The sequence below is a fragment of the Tilletiopsis washingtonensis genome (assembly GCF_003144115.1).
Source record: "Tilletiopsis washingtonensis strain MCA 4186 unplaced genomic scaffold FA09scaffold_8, whole genome shotgun sequence".
In the NCBI taxonomy this organism is placed as follows: Eukaryota; Fungi; Basidiomycota; class Exobasidiomycetes; order Entylomatales; genus Tilletiopsis; species Tilletiopsis washingtonensis.
Genome location: NW_020312005.1, coordinates 735594 through 753259, shown reverse-complemented (window position 1 = coordinate 753259; position 17666 = coordinate 735594). Strand labels below are relative to the sequence as shown.

Below are 17666 nucleotides of genomic sequence, written 5' to 3'. Positions count from 1 at the left end.
GCGCGGGGCATGAAGGACGTGAGAGTGATGCGGAGAGGGGTATAGCTACCGACGCGTGCGCTCGGACGGGAGGGAGAGGAGCGAGGGTGGTGCCAAGAGCGGCGTCGTAAGGCGGGCGATGCAAGGGGCCGCGGCGTCGATGTGGGCAGGAAGGAGAGGCAAGCAGAGGGAGATTCGTGTCCAGATCCGGAAGGAGCGTTAAGATAGAGGAAGAGGAACCGCGGCGACGCATTCGGCGAGGGGCATGCATCATCTCCATGCGCCCTGCGCATTGCGCGGCGTGCCATCGTCGTCGCTGCCGCCGGCAGTGTGCCAGCTGCCCTGCGTGACGTTGGACTCCTCGCGCGGGTGCATGCCGGGATGCTGGGCAAACGGCGGCGTGGGGCGCGCCAGCGAGTCGTCGATGAGCTGCGCGGCAGGCGCCTGCCCTGGCCGCGGCGGCGACTGCGTCTGGCCTTGCTTGAAGCGGTTGTGGAACTTCTCAGCCGGCGACGCCGGGCTGTCGGGGTCCGCGGCGACGGCCGCCACACGCGGCGGCGAGGCGTACGTGGCAGCCGCGGGCGCCTGCTGAGGCCGCTGTTGCTCGTCGGCGAACGTCGAGTCAAACTGCGCGTCGAACGAGTCGGTACTCTGCGATGCAAGTGCTGTCCGGCTCGTCGCGTACGACTGCGCATTGGCGTACGGCGACTGCGAGCCGGCGCGCGGCGCCTGCGACTGGCCGGACGCACGCTGGATGCGGATCTCTGGCGCCAGATCTGCGTCGGGGTAGTGCGACGCCGAGCTGCGGGCGCTCGGAGGGAAGGCCCTCGTGTCGGCGATGCCGTGCGGCGTGGGGCCGCGCGACACGTCCGGCGAGTCTGCGTACGTCGCCGGCAGCTGGTCGGGGTCGTAGAAAGACATGTTCGTGCCTGTCCGCGCCGGCGGGCCGAGCGACTCGCGCCGCTGCTGGTCGTGCGTCGTGCGGTCGCCGTAGCGCTGCTCGTAGTTCGTGGGCAGCGGCGAGACGGACGAGTCGGACTGCGTGCCGGCAGAGAACTCGCGGTCGCGCTTGGCGGGCGCGGCGTCGGCAAAGGCGCTCGTGCCAAGCTCGGCCTGGCTGGCGTGCCCGGGCTCCTCGAACACGTTCTTCTCGCCCTGCATCTGCCGTCCGGCGCGCAGGCCGAGGCGCTGCTTGAGGTCGCCGGCGATCCAGGCCTGGCGCACGAGATCGACCTCGGTCGGGTTGAATGAGGAACACCACGCGTTCCACGTGTAGCGCGGCAGCAGGCACAGCAGCACAGACAGGCACACGATGGCCCAGAACTGCACGGTGCTGAACAGCACGTATGCCGTGCCGCTGAACGTCGTGCCCCAGAACGGCGCGCTGTAGATGGCGATCCAGGCGAAGTAGGCGGCGTTGGAGCCGATGATGACGAACCAGATGATGCCAGACCAGTTCTGCAGCGCCAGGCCGCAGTAGAAGTTGGCCGCGACAACGGCAGACGTGGCGACCGTCGTGCCGAGGGCCGAGAGCGGGTCGAGACTCGTGCCGTCGGCCATGACGGCCGGGTAGTAGAACCAGGCGGCCCAGGCGACGACGAAGCAAACGCCCGCCTGATACACGCCGTCGAGACAGGCGGTCCAGAACTGCGTGCGCGTGTACAGCTTGCCCTCGCGGCCGGGGCGGTACGTCTGCGGGTACGCCATCAGCGCCGGCGCGCGCACGTCCTGGTCCAGCGCGCCGAGCATGATGACGGGCAGCGACGTGAAGACGAGATTGTAGAGCAGGATAAGGCCGTAGTCGAAGAGATACGTGGCGTCGGCTTGCGTGAAGATCTGGAAGATGAGCAGACAGCCCGTCCAGATCAGGTTCTTGTAGAAGAAGACTTGGTGCAGCACACCGATGCGGTACGTGTTCCAGTGGCCGTGCACCAGCAGGAGCTTGGCCAGGTAGCGGAACTGGCCGATGGCGTAGTCGGCGCTCATCGACGCCTGCGCGCCCTCGAGACCGGCGATGCCGACGCCGATGTGGGCCTCCTGGATCATCGACACGTCGTTGGCGCCGTCGCCGATGGAGAGCGTCATGGCGTTCTTGCCGTCCTTGACGAGCTTGACGGTCAGCGCCTTCTGCGCCGGGCTCACGCGACAGCACACGACCGTCTCGCAGAGCGTCGTCAGGGCGAGGAAGAGCGGCTTGAGCTTCGGGTCGAGGGCGTAGCGCAGCGTCTCGCCGTCGATGACGACGGCGAAGCCGCCGACGGGCGCCTCCTCGGTGCGCTCAATGTTGAGGCGGTGCGACGTCTTCTTGGTGATGCCGCCGCGCCGCTCCGTCTTCTCGATGACGACCGGGCGGCCGGCCGCGGCGATCTTGTTGCACGCCGCCTCGATCATCGTGCGCGTGCCCGCCTCGTGGTCCGCCGAGATGATCATGATCTCCATGTTCGTCGAGAGCAGGTTGCAGCTGAAGCCGATCTCGATGGCCGTCTGCAGCTTGTCGCCCGTCAGGATCCAGAGTTTGATGCCCGCCTGGTGCAGCTTCTCGATCGTCTCCGGCACGCCAACCTGCAGCTTGTCCTCGAGCGCCGTCGCGCCCAGCAGCGTGAGGTTGATCTCGATCTTCTCGCTCGCTTCGTCGATGAGGTCGTCGCGGTCGACGATGCTGGCCGCGGCCTCGTCGTGGATGCGCGCCCACTCGGCATACTCGCGCTCCTCGAGGTAGCGGTAGGCGATGCAGAGCGTCCGCAGGCCGGCGTTGGCAAAGTCTTCCAGGTCGCGCTGCGTCTGCTCCTTGAGGCGCGCGTCGTGGTCACGGCGCAGCCGCTGGTAGATCACCGAGTCGGCGCCCTTGCAGATCATCAGGATGCGTCCGTCGGGCTCGCGCACAATGACGCTCATGCGCTTGCGCGTGCTGTTGAACTCGAGCACCTTGAGCGGCGTGTAGCGCTCCGGCTGGCCGGCCACCTCAATGTCGACGACGGTGTTGTTCTTGTTGATGAAGACGGCGCCGACGTCGCGCGCAGCAGCCACGAGGGCGGCCTCGTCGGGACTCTGCGCCTTATACTCGAGCACGAACGGTGAGTCGGCCTCGGGCCGGTCGGCCAGCGCCGTGTGGCAGAGGGCGAGAGCGCGGAAGAAGGCGATAATGTTGCGGCGCTGATCGGCACCCGACGGCGGGTTGGGGCCGAGCTCGTCGGCCATGGTCGGCGAGATGAGCGTGAGCTGGTCCGGGCGCAGGTAGCGGTTCTTGAAGGTGCGGTTCATCTTCTCGATCATGGCCTGCTTCGAGGCCTCGAGGCGCTCCTCCTGCTCGGACGAGCCCATGCCGGACGTGTCCTTGCCCTCGCGCTTCATGGCGCCGATCATGGCCTCTGTGATGCCCTCGCCGTACGAGTCTGCGCAGGGCGGGGTCAGCGCATGTCAGGCCGTGTGCAAGCAACGCGCCGCGCTCACAGCCGTTGATGGAGCACTTCTTGAACTCCATGACGTTCTGCGTGAGCGTGCCCGTCTTGTCGGAGAAGATGTACTCGATCTGCCCGAGGTCGTCGACGATGCCCCACGTCTTGGGCACGCAGGGATGGTCCAGCGGCGCGTAGTACATGTCGATGTCCTGATAGATGAAGAAGGCCGAGATCGTCTGGTGGCAGAGGACAGGCGTCAGCACATTGCGCAAGCAGTCCGCCGGCGAGGGCACGCACCTTTGTCAGCTCGATGGAGATGTAAAGCGAGATCGGCACGATGTTCTGGAAGAGCACGAGGCACGTGCCAAACACGATCAGTGCGTTGAGGATGTTGTTGTCGCTGTCCAGCGCGCCCGGCTCGTAGAAGTTGCGGCTCGTGTCCGTGCGGTTGAGGAAGATGCCGCCGACGACGGCGCACGCCGAGCACATGATGATGAGGAGCACGAAGTTCGCGGCGACGTTGACGTTTGTCTCCTTCTCGATCTTGGAGCGCTTCGACGGCGTCTCGCCGCCGTTGAGCATGATCTGCAGCGTCACGCGTCAGTCAGGGCCGCGCTGCACAGCCACACACAAGCAGCTCGCCTTGGTGTCCGCGCCCGTGAACACGACGATGCCAATCACCCACTCCGTGTTGCGCAGCGCACAGCCGCGCAGCAGCAGCTCGTTGGTCGTGATCGGCTCGACCTTCTCGCCCGGGCGCGCGACGGGTGCGCCGCGCGACGCATCCTCCACGTCGTACTCCTCGCGGCTGCCGCCGGCGTGATACTTGAGCAGCGCGTTGTAGGCGTACAGGTTGGCGTGCGGCAGCTCGGAGTCGATCGTGAAGCGCGCGTGCTCGATGTCCTCCTCCGTCTGGATGCCCATCGTCGCCTTGACGCACTTGCGCGCCTTGAGATTCGTCTCGCCGTCGAGGTTCTTCGTCTCGACGAACGCGTTGCCGTCAGGGTCCGAGGAGTTGAGCAGCACAATGTCCGCAGGCACCTGGTCGTTCTCGCGCAGCAGCACAATGTCGCCCACCTCGAGCTTCTTCCACAGCGTGCGCTCCCAGCGCGCCGTGCCCGGCGTGTTCTGGCTGTAGTCGACGACGCCGTTGGGGCTGGGCGTGTGCTGCGACGAGCTGCCGGCAAGCACCGCGCCGGAGGAAGGGCCAAAGGACGCCACGCTCGACGCAGGCTGCCCGATGTAGCCGCTGGCGCTGCGGCCCATCGACTTGCCGCCGGAGTGGTAGTCACTCTCCGACGCAATCGTCTCGAGGCCATTGTAGCCGTGCGCGCTGGCGCTCGTGAGGCTGTCGCTGCGCAGCCGGGCGTCGTTGCGCGCGTCCTGCGCGCCAGAGGCGCCGTACGGCATCGCGGCCGCGCTGGCTGAGCTGCCCTGACGCACGGCGCGCATGCCGATGGCATCCTCCTTCTCCCGCAGCTTGCGCACGCCCTTGGAGACCTTGTCCGGCGAGCTGCCGAACCCGAACAGCTTGCCCAGGAAAGTGCGCTTGGCGCGCGGCTGGTTGACGTTGCGCCAGGCGCCGAGGCGCGTGACCGCGCTGTTGTTCACCTGGTTGTCGAGGATGTGCCGCCGGTAGTCCTCGATACTGTCCTTGATCGCAGTGATCGTGAGAATGGCGACGAGGGGCAGCATGGCAATCTGCGGGATCGTGGCGCCAAATTGCGGGAAGACTCTGCGGCGCGAGACCCGCGTCAGAGCTGCTCCGAGCGCCGCCATCACGCCCACAGCAGGACTCACTGGAGAACGACGAGCAGCAGGAAGTAGACATTGGCGAGGCGCCGGAACTGCTCGGAGAGGAAGCGCGGCAGGAAGGTGATGAACGTGTACTTGCTCGTGCGGACCTTGTTGCGCGCATACCGCGCCTTGGGCTCGCCGTGCTTGCCCTGGTCGGCGGGCAGCAGCGGCATGTTGAGGTACACGTTGCGCCGCGACGCAGGCTTCTTCTTGCCCTTGCGCATGCCGGTGTCGAGCTTCTGCTCGGGCACAGGCTCGCCGACCTCTGCAGCTTCGGCATGCGCCTCAGCCTCGGCGCGCTTCGCTGCGCTCTCGGTCGGGTAAGCAGGCGTGGTGTCCTGCTGCGCGCTCTCAAACGGCACACCGACGCCCTCGCCGCCCGTGCCGTACGCGCCAAAGCCGGCGCCGGGCCGCGAGAGCTCGTCCTCGAGCATGCCCTTGAGCGCCGGAGCCTTCTGGCTCTGGCCGCGGCGCAGCAGCGTGCGTCCGCGGCCCAGCTTGCCGAGCAGCGAGCCGTTGCCGCGGCGGCGCGCCTTGTTGCGCTCGTCGCGGCGCATCTCGGAGCGGTGCGACTCGGCAATGGACTCGGCAGCGGTGCGCACGGTGCGCAGCTGCAGGTTGGGGTCGATGGCCGGGTCGTAGTCGGGATGTGTCGGGTCGCTCACGTGGTCACGCCCCGACGGGCCGGCCTGGTAGGGCCCGGCATGCGGGTCGTAGTGATGGCCCGCATCATCGAGGTTCGGCAGGGGACGGCCGGGGCCGAAGAGCGGCATGGCGACTGCGGCGGGCTGCACCTAGCAGGCGCAGGCAGAGCACACTGCGAGGTGAGAGAGGCGAGATGCCGCGGCAGCGCTCAGCGATAAGCAGCTGCGCGAGAGAGGGCGAAGAGGTGCGCGCGTAGCTCTGAGGCCTGCTGAGAGCGACGTGACGCAGCGACGAGAGACCGGGCCAGCGAGCGAGGCGGTGCCGGCGGCGAGGCGTGCAGCAGCCGCAAGAGCAGCGGCGGCCGGGAGCACGCGAGAAGGCGCGACGAGTGAGGGGGCCGAGGCGGCGGTGAGGTTCGTGTGTGAAGGCCGGGGAGAAGGGCCAGGAGGGGCGTCAAGGAGCGTAGAGGGGAAGGATGGGAGGATGGCGGCGGCTGATGCTGGATGCCCGAGCGTGCCCCTCGCCGGCGCGCGCGGCTCAAGCGCGCCGTCGCCGTGGCGTGCCCCTCGCGCCGCGCCGCGCGCCGCTCTTCGCCTGCTCGCGCCGTGGCGCAGCACCGCGCGGCGGCGAGGCGGAGCTGCCCTTCGGCGCGCGGCGGCATGTGCGGTGCTGCTGCTGTGCCTGCGCTTGCTGCCTTGCAGCGGCATCAGGGGTCCAACGCGCTCGACACGGCTCAGGTGCCTGGGCTGTGCCGCGCTCGTCTGCTCCGCCAGCGTAGGCTTCTCGAGCACCCAGCAGGCAGAAAGCAGCCTCGAGAAGCGACAAGCGCAGACCAAAGGCAGACAGACGGCGCAGAAGAGGCCTGTCAGAGGGAGGAGAGAGCACGCCGTTCCTGTCTCTGTGAGCGATGCGCCCTGTCTGTGGTGGAGCGCGAGAGGGGCCAAGGTGCCTCCTCTGATGGTGGCGCCGCCGCCCGCGTGCCATCACGCATATCCCGCCGCCGCCCGCCTCCTCAAGCTAGTCGAAGAGCACACGAGCGAGGCTGACACTCCACCTGTGAGCAGGTCGTCCTTCTCCAGCCTGCGCTGCGTGCTTCTTGCTTCGCCGTCAGCGAGGACAAGGCCGCCATTCTGGCGCGCAGCGTTGCGGAGAGAAGAAGCACAAGCGACACCCGCCCGTCATGCGCGCTGCACGCGCGCCTCCCGTTCAGGGGCTCGCCGCATGCTGGCGGAGGCTTGGCGCCTCATCGTCCCAGCATCGCAGCACGCAGCTCTCGGCGGCGCCTGCTTCTGGTGCAGCCATCCGATCAGGCATGCAGCCGTCAGGTGCGGCGCAGCAGCTCGAAAGTTGCATCTTTGCAGCATGGCTCGCAACCGCTCACGCCTTCAGCGCACGCTCCCTTCCCGCAATCACACCTCGGCTGCACGCAACACACACACGCGCCGGCGCTCCGCAATAAGAATCGTCATGGCGGTGGAAGAGGGGGGGGAGAACACAGAGACGAGACGTGTGACAGCGAGCCAAGGCACGCGCACCCACGGTGGTGCGCGCACGCAGTATTTTGATGCACGGCGCCCTACGAGGCGGGCGCGGTGATGGGCTCGACGTCGCTCTTGATGAGCGACGGGTGCAGCGTCATCTCGTGCAGCGCCTTGCCGGCGGCGATCATCGGGTAGCAGTGCTCGTTGGTGTGCACGCGGCACTCGAAAAGCACGGGGCGGCTGTTGTCGTACTCGATGAACTCCTTCATGGCGCGCGGCAGGTCGGCGACCGCGTCGCAGTAGATGGTGTGGCAGCCCATGGCCGCGGCCAGCTTGGTGAAGTTGGGGTTCGTCATGCGCGTGCCCGAGTAGCGCTGCTCGTAGAACAGGTCCTGCCACTGCAGCACCATGCCCTGGAACTCGTTGTTCAGCACGAGAATCTTGACGCCGACATTGAACTCGTGCGCCGTCGCCAGCTCCATGGCCGTCATGCTGAACGACGCGTCGCCGTCGATGCACACGACTGTCGCGTCTGGCCGCGCCACCTTGGCGCCGACGGCAGAGGGCACGCCGAAGCCTGCGCACGCGCAAGGGAGGTCAGTCGGGCGCATGCGGGCGGGCCGGCTGCGCTGCATGCTCACCCATCGTGCCGAGGCCGCCGCTCGAGACCCATGACCGCGGGTACCGCCAGCGGATGTGCTGGCACGCCCACATCTGCCGGTGCTGCGTCAGCCCTGCGCTGCCGGCACGTACACGCGGCGCAACTCACCTGGTGCTGTCCCACGCCGGTGCTGATGATCGTCTGCTCCTTGCGCGGCTCAATCGCCCGGTCGAGCGCCTCGATCACCTCCTGCGGCTTCGGGAACTCGCCCTTGGCCGGGTCGCTCGGCGTGTACGTGAAGGGGAAGCGCTCCTTCCACTCGGCGATGCGGCCGAGCCACTTGGGGTGCTTGTTGGCGTTGACGTGCGGCAGCACCTTGGCCAGGTTGCGCACCACGTCGCCCTCGAGCGCGCACGTCGCCTGCACGACCTTGTTGATGTTCTTCGGCATGATCTCGAAGTGGATGATGCCGCCGCGGCCCTCGAGCGCGGCGGCGCGGGCCTGCGGCGCGAACTTGTCCACGCGGCCCGTGACGCGGTCGTCGAAGCGCGCGCCGAGGGCGATGATGACGTCGGCCTCCTGCATGGCCAGATTGGCGTAGGCAGAGCCGTGCATGCCGAGCATGTGCAGCGACAGCGGGTTGAGCTCGTCGAAGGCGCCCAGGCCCTGCAGCGTCGTCGTGACGGGAATGTTGGCGCGCTCGCTCAGCTCCTTGAGCAGCTGCGGGCCCTCGGGCGTCGAGAGGATGCCGGCGCCGGCGTAGATGACGGGCCGCTTGGCGCCGTTGATCAGCTTGGCAGCCTGCGTGATCTCGACGGCATCGTCCGGCAGACTGGCCGACTGCGCGGCGGGCTGCGCCGAGTGGCGCAGAGCGCGGGCGCGCGGTGCTCTTGCGGCGGCGCGCGAGGGCAGGGCAGCGAGCGAGGGCGTGGTGCTGGAGTAAGGCAGTGCGTTGCGCAGGATGCCGGCCGTGACATCCTTGGGCAGGTCCACAAGCACAGGGCCCGGGCGGCCGCTGGTGGCGATCTTGAACGCCTCATTGATGCGGCGCGGCAGCTCGTTGATGTCCTTGACCATCACGTTCCACTTGGTGCAGCTGCGCGAGATGCCGATCACGTCTGCCTCCTGGAACGCATCGCTGCCAATCGCCGACGTGGCCACCTGGCCACAGAAGACCACGAGCGGCGTGCCGTCGCTCATGGCGTCCTGCATGGGCGTGATGACGTTGGTCGCACCCGGGCCGGACGTGACGAGCACCACGCCCGGCTTGCCCGTGACGCGCGCGTAGCCCTCGGCCATGTGGCCGGCGCCATCCTCGCGGCGCGGCAGGATGAAGTCAAAGTGCTTCGAGTTGTGGATCGCATCGAAGACGGGCAGAATGGCGCCGCCCGGGTAGCCAAAGACGTGCTTGACCTGGTGGCGCAGCATCATCTCGTGGAAGATCTCGCCGCCCGACATGCCGACGAAGGACGAGTCGAGCTCGGTCGGCGAGCGCGACGTCAACGGCGAGGGCGACGGGGTCTGCTGGAAATTCCGTGCGGGCTCTGGCCGACTGCGAGCAAGGGGTCAGCGAAATTCACAGAGCCGACGTGGAGATGCGGGCACCAGAGCTGCGGCAGCGGCGTGAACAGGGCGGGCGATGGCGCATAGCACCTCCGCACGTCAAGTAATGACGGCCCCGCCGGACGCTCACTCCTGCGGCATCCGGGTGCAGGGCCGCAGCTCTCGAGGCGCCACCCGCAACGCCCTCCACCGCTGCCCGCTCGCGCAGCTGCCTGGACGGGTACTCACGGCGCGCCCTTGGGCTGTGTGAGGCTGGCAGTGTTGGGCGTGGCCATGCCGGCATCGGCCTGTGCTGAGGCGGCGCTGCTGCGGCGCGCTGCGGCAGCGGCAAAGGAGCGGCGAGCGGCGGCGGCAGCGGCGGCGGCCACCGGCGATGCCGGAGTGGCGGCGGCGAGGCGCGCACGCGCCAGGCGCAGAGGCAGGACCATGGCGGGCGATGCGAGAGCGTGCAGTGGACGAGCTGTGGCTGTGAGGAGGGCGCGTAGGGACGGGGCGTAGGGGATGGCTCGGGGTGTGCTGGGTGCCGTCGTCAGGAAGGAAACGCGGGTGTCCGATGCTGCGAAGGAGCGGGGCCGATGACTCGGCCCCGGCGCAGGAGCAGCACCGGCCTGCGCTGCTAGGCTGCAGCCACCCACTTTTGGCTCGCCGGCCGCGAGCGACGCCCGCACGAGTAAGGCCGCGCCACCCGCGCGTGAGTTAGGTGTGCAGGCAGCCACCCCTCCGCACGCTGCTGCAAGCGGCGCAAAGGCTCACCATGCAACAGCAGATGGCGTCAAAATGTAGTGCGAGTGCTGGCCAGCAACAGTGTGTTGTCTCTGTGAAGGAGGAGTAAAGGAGGCTTGCCTGGCTGACCCACAGACAGCGCGGCGTCAGATGGCCCACAGCCGACGCGTCTCACGTACTGCGTGCGGGGCCGGCGGGTGCTGCAGCGGCACTCTGCCCTGCGCAGATGCAAGCACGAAGCGCTGCCTTGATGAACGAGTGGCATCTCAGGCACCTCGAGAGGCCTGCTCGAGGCTCGAGAGGCCTGCTCGAGGGCGAGAGACGATCGCAGAGGCAGCTTGGTCGATGCGCAGGGCTTGGCTTGCTCACGGGGCAGGGGGCAGCTCAACCGGCGCCGCACGTGATCCCACGCGCACGGCGCGACTCGGTGCCCAACCAACACGCCGGCGGCGCGCGGCAACGTGCAGCACCGCGCACGCAGCTGCCTGGCACCGCTCCACCACACCCGCGCGGCCCCGCTGCGCCCTCAACATTCCCAAGACACTCACGCACGCAGCATGGACACATACGAGGCACGCCTCGCCACGTTCAGCGCGCCGTCGGCCTCGGGCAGCGGCCCGTCGCGGCGCGGCAAGGGCGCCGCCGCCGCCGCCGCCGCACCAACACACGCCGGCTGGCCGCACGCCAGCCGCAAGGGCGGGCCCTCGGCGGCGCAGCTTGCACAGCAGGGCTTCCGCTTCGCTCCCTCGGCGGCGGCGCCAGACCGCTGCGAGCATGCACTCTGCGCCGTCGCCCTCGACACGTGGCGCGCCGCCGACGACCCGCTGGCGCGCCTGGCGGCCGTGGCGCCCGAGTGCCCGCTGGGCCTCGTGCTGCGCTCGGCGCGCGAGCGCGACGCCGCCGCCGTCGCCGCAGAGAGCCTGGCGCCGCGGCACGAGCGCATGACGCAGGCGCGCATCATGACGTTCGGCCAGGCGTGGCCGTACGACGGCAAGAAGGGCTGGCGGCCCACCAGTGCGCGGGTGAGTGCAGCAGCTGTGCAGGTCGGCATGAGCGTCGCCATGCCGGGGACACGCGTGGTCGAGCCGCCTCACGAGCTTGAGCATCAGCGATGCAGCGTGAGCTGAGACCATGCCCCTTCAGCTAGCAGAGGCCGGCTTTCACTACGCCCCGTCAGAAGAAGAGGCCGACAACGCCACGTGCGCATACTGCGAACGGTCTCTGGGCGGCTGGGAGAAGAACGACGATCCTATGTGAGTTCGGCGACGCGCAGCACGGCTCGCTGTAATCTCACACAAGAGCGCTCAGCGAGGAGCACCGGCGTCGCGAGCCCGACTGCTACTTCTTCACGAGCGCCCTGCCGGAGGAGGTGAAGGAGCAGGAGGCCGTGAAGCCAGCGAAGGCCACCAAGAAGGGCCGCAGCGTCAGCCGTCGCGGAGCTGCACAGGAGGCCGAGGAGGCGCGCGCATCGGAGGCCGAAGCGTCGGCGGCCGAGATCGGAGCAGAGCAGGAGACGGAGCCCGAGACTGAGCCTGAGACGGCAGAGGGCACAGCCACTCGCAGGTGAGTTGCAGAAGACCTCAGTCGGTGGGACTGTCCTCACTGGACCTCTGCAGCACACGACGTACGAAGCGGGCCGCTCTCACGCCGTCAACGACGTCGGAGTCAGTGCGGCCGACACGGACAGGTACGCGCGCGGCCTCACGTGCAGCAAGCACCTCGAAGCGCACGGTGCGCGGCCGCAAAGCCGCCAGCGAAGATGAGGCTGAGCAGGAGGAGGAGCAAGGCGCGGCCGTGCCTGAAGCGGCAGCCGCTGAAGCGCAAGAGTCTGCTGCAGAGGAGGAAGAAGTGCAGCAGCCGTCGCCGCCAATCACTCGCAAAGCTTCGACTGCGCGCGGCAAAGGGCGCGGCCGGGCCGTCTCGGCGCGCACGCGCAAGAACGATGCGCCTGCCGATGAGGCGCCCGAGGCGCAGGCGGCACCGGACGCGACGATGATTCAGCACGACGTCGACGATCAGCAGCAGGCTATTTCACAGGCCGCCGCTGTGCCCGCAAGCTCAGATCGCGCAGACGGCGACGCAACAGCGCGAGCGCCCATCGCGGATGATGTGGACGAAGCTCCGATGGACGTCGACGCAAGCGAGGCGGTCCCTGCCCCGCTCCCGTCGACTGGCTCCTCGGGCACGAGAGGCACCCGCTCCGCTTCCACGCGGTCAGTCTCCGGCCGCAAGGGCGCAGCTGCGCGCAGTGCTAGCTCGTCCTCTCGCCAGCGCGATGTCGGCGACGACGAGACCGAGGTCCCGCCGCCGGTCGCCGCGCCTGCCGCCGAAGAGGACGCTGTCATGTCGCAGGCTCCGGGAGCCGCGCCAGCATCTTCGTCGGCGCAGCCGTCGAGCGAGGTGCTCGAGGTGCCCAAGCGACGCGGGCGTGCGCCATCGGCCAAGGCGGCTGGCACAGATGCCGCTGCCAAAGGCGTGGCAGCGTCCTCCAGCGGCTTGCCCAACGCGCAGCCAGCGGAGGCCGCGAGCCGCACGCAGGCTGCTCCGCCAACGCACAGCCGCAAGGCCTCCTCGCAGCCTGGCTCCGACGCAGCAAGTCTGCCGCCGTCGTCCGACGCTCCCGCTGCCGCCTCGTCGGGCCCCTCTGCGCCCTTCGGCTCCTCGTCGCCCGTGCGCGCCACTGCGCTGCTGCCGCGCTCGGCACTGGCGCCGCTGCCGAACCTCGACGGCCTGCTCGACGACGCCGCGCGCGCCGGCACCGTCGAGGAGTGGCTGCGTGCCCAGGTCGACGCGGCGTGCCGCGAGCTTGAGGAGGCGGGCGAGCGGCGCATCGCCGAGCTGCGTGCGGCCATGAAGCTCGGGCGCGAGCAGGTCGAGCGCACGCTGCGCGGCCAGGGCGCTCGAGGCGCTGTGCCGCAGACGGCGCAGTGAGGCACGCTGCTGTTATTCTCCCTTACTGCCTCTTCTGCGACGGCCGTCACGGCTTCTCCAACGGCCGTACGCTCTCTCCAGCCGTCGCCCATTCTCTCCCGTCCTCTCACTGACCGCGCGCTCCCGCTGCGCCCATATCTTATATACCGTGCGCGACGCCGTGCCCTCCGCTGTACCATACTGTCGCATCCGCATCACCTTTACTCATCAGTCGTGATGCCTTCGACGGCGCTTGGCGCGTGCAGTGCGGCTGTGAGCGAGGAGCGGCTGCGCGACAGGGCGCGGCAGACGAGCAGGGTGCAGCATGCCGCAGGTGGAGGCGCTGACAGATGCGCGGCCGCCGGATGGCCGCGCTCCGCTCTCCTGCGTCCCGACCCTCATCCCCGCCGCCCCAAGCGCCGCTCCCCGGCCCATGTCCTCGTCCTCCTCGCCGCTGCTCGCCGCGCCGCGCACCTACGCCTCCGACAGCACCGCCGAGGCCGAGCCGGCCTCGCTCGGCGCCCTCGTGCGCGCCAACAACATGCGCGGCAGCGCCCTCGCCGTGCAGGGCGCGGCGCTCGCGCTCATGGCGCTCGTCTGGCAGCTCGTGCTGTCCAAGATGGGCGGCAAGGGCGCACTGCCGCTCTTTGCGTGGCATCCCATGCTGCAGGTGAGCGCAGCGCACGGAGCACCGAGAGCGCAAGGCCAGAGACATCGCTTGCTTGCCTCTCGCATGCTTGGTGCGGGCGAGTGCAGCGCAAGACGCACCTCGACGTGACGAGAGTGGCGCGAGCACGCTCGCGACATCGGCTGCATGCCTCTCGCCTGCGCGGTCTGCACCTGCTCATTCACTCTCCTCGTCCTGCAGTCGCTCGGACTCGTGCTGCTCGTCCAGTCCATCCTCGTGCTGCAGCCGACGAGCACGCCGGCCGCCAAGGCCACAGCGCTGAATCTGCACCAGGCGAGTCTGCCTTTTGCGGACGCACGCAGCGCCTCGCTCACCACTCGCACAGCTCCTCAACCTCTTTCTCGTGCTGCCGCTGTTCACTGCGGGAGCCTGGATCATGTGGCACCTGCACGAGCAGAGCGGCGCCCACTTCATCAGGTGCGCATGGCTGAACAGCAGGGACGCGCGGTCCCAGTCGAGGGAGCTGACGCCCAGCTTCTTGGACGCACAGCTGGCACGGCACATTCGGCGCCGTGTGCGTCGTGTGGGCATGGCTGCAGGCCGCAGTCGGCGCGGCGAGTGTCTGGGGCGGCGGCGCGCTGCTGGGCGGCGGCAGCAAGGCGAAAGCCGTATGGAAGTGGCACCGGTGAGTGCGGCAGGCTTGACACGCAGTAGAGTCGGCACTCGCCATGCCCAAGCTCGTGGCTGACCGCTGCGGCAGACTCTCCGGCTACCTCCTGCTGCCCGTCTTCATCCTCACCTTCGTACTCGCCCTCCTCGAGACGACGTGGGTGCGGCAAAACGCGAGCGTCTCGTGGCGTGTCTTTGGCGTGCTCGCACTTGGCGGCGTCCTCCTCGGCGGCGCCCTGCGCGTCCGGCCCTCCAAGCTGCCCAAGCTGTTCTGAGGCGCTGCAATCATGATGCATGCTCGAGCAGAGTGCACTGAAGCTTCATTTCAGGCGTCCCGCACCGCGCAGCACCGTCTGTCGGCGGCGCACCTCGCGTGCCACCTCCTCGGCGCTGGCGCGCAGCGTCTTTGCGTCGTCGAGCTTGCGTGCCTGCTGCGCCTTGGCGGCCCAGGCCTCGAGCTGCGCCAGCTGCTCCTGCAGCGCCTCGAGCTCCTCCTCGGCGTTGGGGCCGAGCAGACTCAGCTCCTCGGGCGTCAGCGAGGCCAGCGAGCTGGTGCTCGGCGTCGGCGAATGGGTGCCGTTCGTCTTGCTCTTGCCCTTCTGCGCGCCGAGCTTCGGCAGCGACTGCAGCGGAAACATCTGAGGGGGAGGGGAAGGGAAGAGAGGGGGGAGGGGAGGGGGAGCGGTCAGCACATCTCATCGCATTCAAATTGGCGGTCGCCGTGCTCACATTCTGCTGCAAGAAGAGGTTTGCACGCGTCCAGATGGCCTCCTGCAGTCTCTCCTGCGCTCCCTCGCGCGGAGCGGCGCCCCCGTCCTCATCGGCACCACCTTCGGCGTCCTCCACCGGCAGCCGCCGAATGCGCTTTGCCAGGGCGTCGTAGTTGGCAAAGTTGGTCAGGAGCGCTTTGCGCGCTTGTGCCGCCTCACGCTGCAGCTGCAGCGCCGCCCGGGAAGGCGCAGTGTCGACGTCGGTGCCGAGGGCTGCGGAAGCATCTTGCTTCCTGTGGGCCAGATTCGTCAGATACTGTCGGATGTGCAGCGCCCTTTGTATGCTCACTGCAGGCCCATGATCATCTCCTGGAACTCCGGCAGATTCGTCTCGATCTCGCGCTGCAGACTCGATAAGGCCTGTCCGGATGTCAGGTCAGCAGGAGATCTGGAAGGGTGAGCGCTATACGCACATCGTACAGCTTGACCAGCGCGGGCACATGCCCGTCATCCATCATATACTGCCTCCGCCTGGGCGTCGGCAGGATCAGCAATTGGGCCGCCAGCAGCGAGCGCACACGACTCACATGACAATGCTTCTGCAGTCGCGGCAGACGCGCACGCCCACGCGCTCCGGCCTGCTCGGGTCGGTGCGAGGCGCATCGCGCATCAGCGCGCTCGCGGGGTCCGCGACGACGAGGCGCGAGCACTTTTGCGCGCTGATCGGCTGTGCTGGCGACGGGGCGCCCGGGGCTCCGAAGCCGTTGAGCGCCGCGAGATGCGGCGATGCACAGACGACGCGGCCGCACAGGCGACAGTGGTGCTTGCGCACTGCTAAGCTGAAAGGTGTGCTACAGTGCAGCGACGCGCGCCTGTGAGCAGCTGCGAAGCACTGGCAATGAGGGCAGCGCGCGACTCACGAGCACACGGCACAGCTCCGCCGCTCGCCGTCCTCTTCCCACCGCACAATCTCACGCTCGCGCTCTCGCGTTCGCTTCTCCTCCTCCGCCCGTGCACCTCGCCAAGAGCCTGTCCACGCTGCGAAGGTCGACGTGCTTGGCGCGTCTGGGGCAGGCGCATCGCCGGAGAAGTGGATCGCGACAAGCTGCGCTGGCAGCGTGAGTAGTGAAGCACCGCAAATGACCGAGCCCCGCCCAAAGCTGACGCACCTTTTCCAGACGTCTCTGCATCCGCTCGCCCTCCAGGCCGCGCTCTTCCCTGCCTTTTCCCTTGCTCTCACGCGCCGCGAGAAACTCGTCTGTGCGGCTGCGTGAGACGCCCCGAGGCTGGAAGCCCGGCTGACGGGAGGCCGCAGACGGGCCTGGCTGCAGCGCCGGGAGCTGAGGCTGCGCTGCTTGCTGTGCCGACAGGGTGGGCGCCAGTGCGGGCGAGAGGAGTGGCGAGACGGGCAGCGGCGACGAGGCGCCCGAGTGGCCGCCTGCGCCCCGCAGGCGAGCGGCCGTCGAGATGTGATGCGGCAGCGGCGTGCTGCTCAACGAGCGGGCGTGCGAAGGGTGCGAGGCATGCGATGGCGCAGCATGAACAGTGGAGTGCGAATGCGAATGCGAATGCGCGTGCCCTGGCCGCGCTGATTGGCCGTGCCCTGGCAGGAGCTTGGAGGAGCTGCTCGCCTCGGCGGTCAGACTCGGCGTCTGCTCGCTGCTGGCTGCCTCGCTCGGGCCTGGCGTGAGCGGCGGCGGCGCGCCGCTGGCTGCCGTGCCGAGTGCTCGGCCCGAGGCGCTGCGCTGCACGGGCGGCCGGCCAGTCTGCGACGGAGACGCATCACTCGTTGCGGCTGCGGCATCTGCGTCTGGTGCTGCCGGCTGCTCCTGTGAGGCGCGTGCCTTGCCCTTGGCCGCGGATGCCGGCGCAGCGGCTCGCAGCGAGGAGGCCGTGCGGAGCGCAGGCGGCGGCCGCTCATCGGCGCCGCGTGCCACTTGCGCTGCCGCCGGCGGAGCTGCTGCACCGCGCAGCGAGGAGCCGGTGCGCAGCGCAGGCGGCGGTGGCAGCTTGTCGGCACGCAGCGGGCTCGGCCGCAGGGCCGGCGGCGCCACGAGCGGAGCGGCGGCCAGCGCCGACGTCGGCGCCCGGCTGCTCTGCGCCTGCTTTGATCGCGCAGCAGGAGCAGGAGCAGGCGCAGCGGAAGCAGCACTGTTTGGAGGAGCACGGGCGAGCGTGGGCGGCGGCGAGGGCGCGGGCGTCGTCGCCGCCGACGAGGCGAGGGAGAGCGACGATTGGGCGCGCCGATGCGAGACGTAGGCGCGGTACGGCACCGGCGACGCCGGCGCAGCGCCCGTCGCTTGGCCGTCGGGCATGCTTGGCCGGCGCGGCTGTGGCGACGCAGAGCCAGGCGAGCGAGTGCGGAACGTCGAGAAGGAAGGCAGCTGGGAGGTGTGGTCGTGGGAGGCCAGGGACGGCAATCGCCGATCCCCCACTGCGCCCGTCCGCGGCGGCGTGCTGTCCAATGTGCCAAGTTGGGCGCAGCGCCGGCTTTGTGCCCCGTCGCGCCCGCCCCCGGACCCTGGCTTGTGCGCGGTCCCACGCTCAGCCGCGGCCCGACTC

General features: G+C 69.0%; 5 protein-coding genes across 5 annotated transcripts; 2 read left to right on the top strand and 3 right to left on the bottom strand.

Moving 5' to 3' along the window:
* Positions 1–36: 36 nt before the first annotated feature.
* On the bottom strand, positions 37–6299 carry FA09DRAFT_329408 (phospholipid-translocating P-type ATPase). The gene is made up of 5 exons (XM_025742171.1): positions 5178–6299; positions 4020–5112; positions 3675–3962; positions 3430–3613; positions 37–3371 (listed from the first exon to the last, which is right to left on the bottom strand). The coding sequence occupies exons 1-5, from the start codon at positions 5945–5947 to the stop codon at positions 250–252; spliced, it is 5457 nt and encodes a 1818-aa protein (XP_025599220.1). The 5' UTR covers positions 5948–6299; the 3' UTR covers positions 37–249.
* A 965-nt stretch (positions 6300–7264) lies between these two features.
* Positions 7265–10222, bottom strand: FA09DRAFT_329407 (acetolactate synthase). Its single transcript, XM_025742170.1, has 4 exons — positions 9693–10222; positions 8070–9453; positions 7942–8014; positions 7265–7877 (listed from the first exon to the last, which is right to left on the bottom strand). The coding sequence occupies exons 1-4, from the start codon at positions 9890–9892 to the stop codon at positions 7396–7398; spliced, it is 2139 nt and encodes a 712-aa protein (XP_025599219.1). The 5' UTR covers positions 9893–10222; the 3' UTR covers positions 7265–7395.
* A 461-nt stretch (positions 10223–10683) lies between these two features.
* On the top strand, positions 10684–13188 carry FA09DRAFT_259469 (hypothetical protein). The gene is made up of 4 exons (XM_025739732.1): positions 10684–11209; positions 11331–11440; positions 11496–11750; positions 11804–13188. Exons 1-4 carry the CDS (start codon positions 10745–10747, stop codon positions 13116–13118), a joined length of 2145 nt encoding a protein of 714 aa, XP_025599218.1. The 5' UTR covers positions 10684–10744; the 3' UTR covers positions 13119–13188.
* Positions 13189–13422: 234 nt separating this feature from the next.
* FA09DRAFT_338210 (hypothetical protein) lies at positions 13423–14669 on the top strand (the record flags this gene model as incomplete). The annotated part of the gene is made up of 4 exons (XM_025744076.1): positions 13423–13767; positions 14111–14202; positions 14276–14410; positions 14486–14669. The coding sequence occupies 4 exons, from the start codon at positions 13423–13425 to the stop codon at positions 14667–14669; spliced, it is 756 nt and encodes a 251-aa protein (XP_025599217.1).
* Positions 14670–14697: 28 nt separating this feature from the next.
* Positions 14698–17512, bottom strand: FA09DRAFT_360080 (FYVE-domain-containing protein). Its single transcript, XM_025745192.1, has 7 exons — positions 16274–17512; positions 16025–16209; positions 15692–15955; positions 15578–15635; positions 15454–15524; positions 15124–15397; positions 14698–15032 (listed from the first exon to the last, which is right to left on the bottom strand). Exons 1-7 carry the CDS (start codon positions 17417–17419, stop codon positions 14715–14717), a joined length of 2316 nt encoding a protein of 771 aa, XP_025599216.1. The 5' UTR covers positions 17420–17512; the 3' UTR covers positions 14698–14714.
* Positions 17513–17666: the final 154 nt, after the last annotated feature.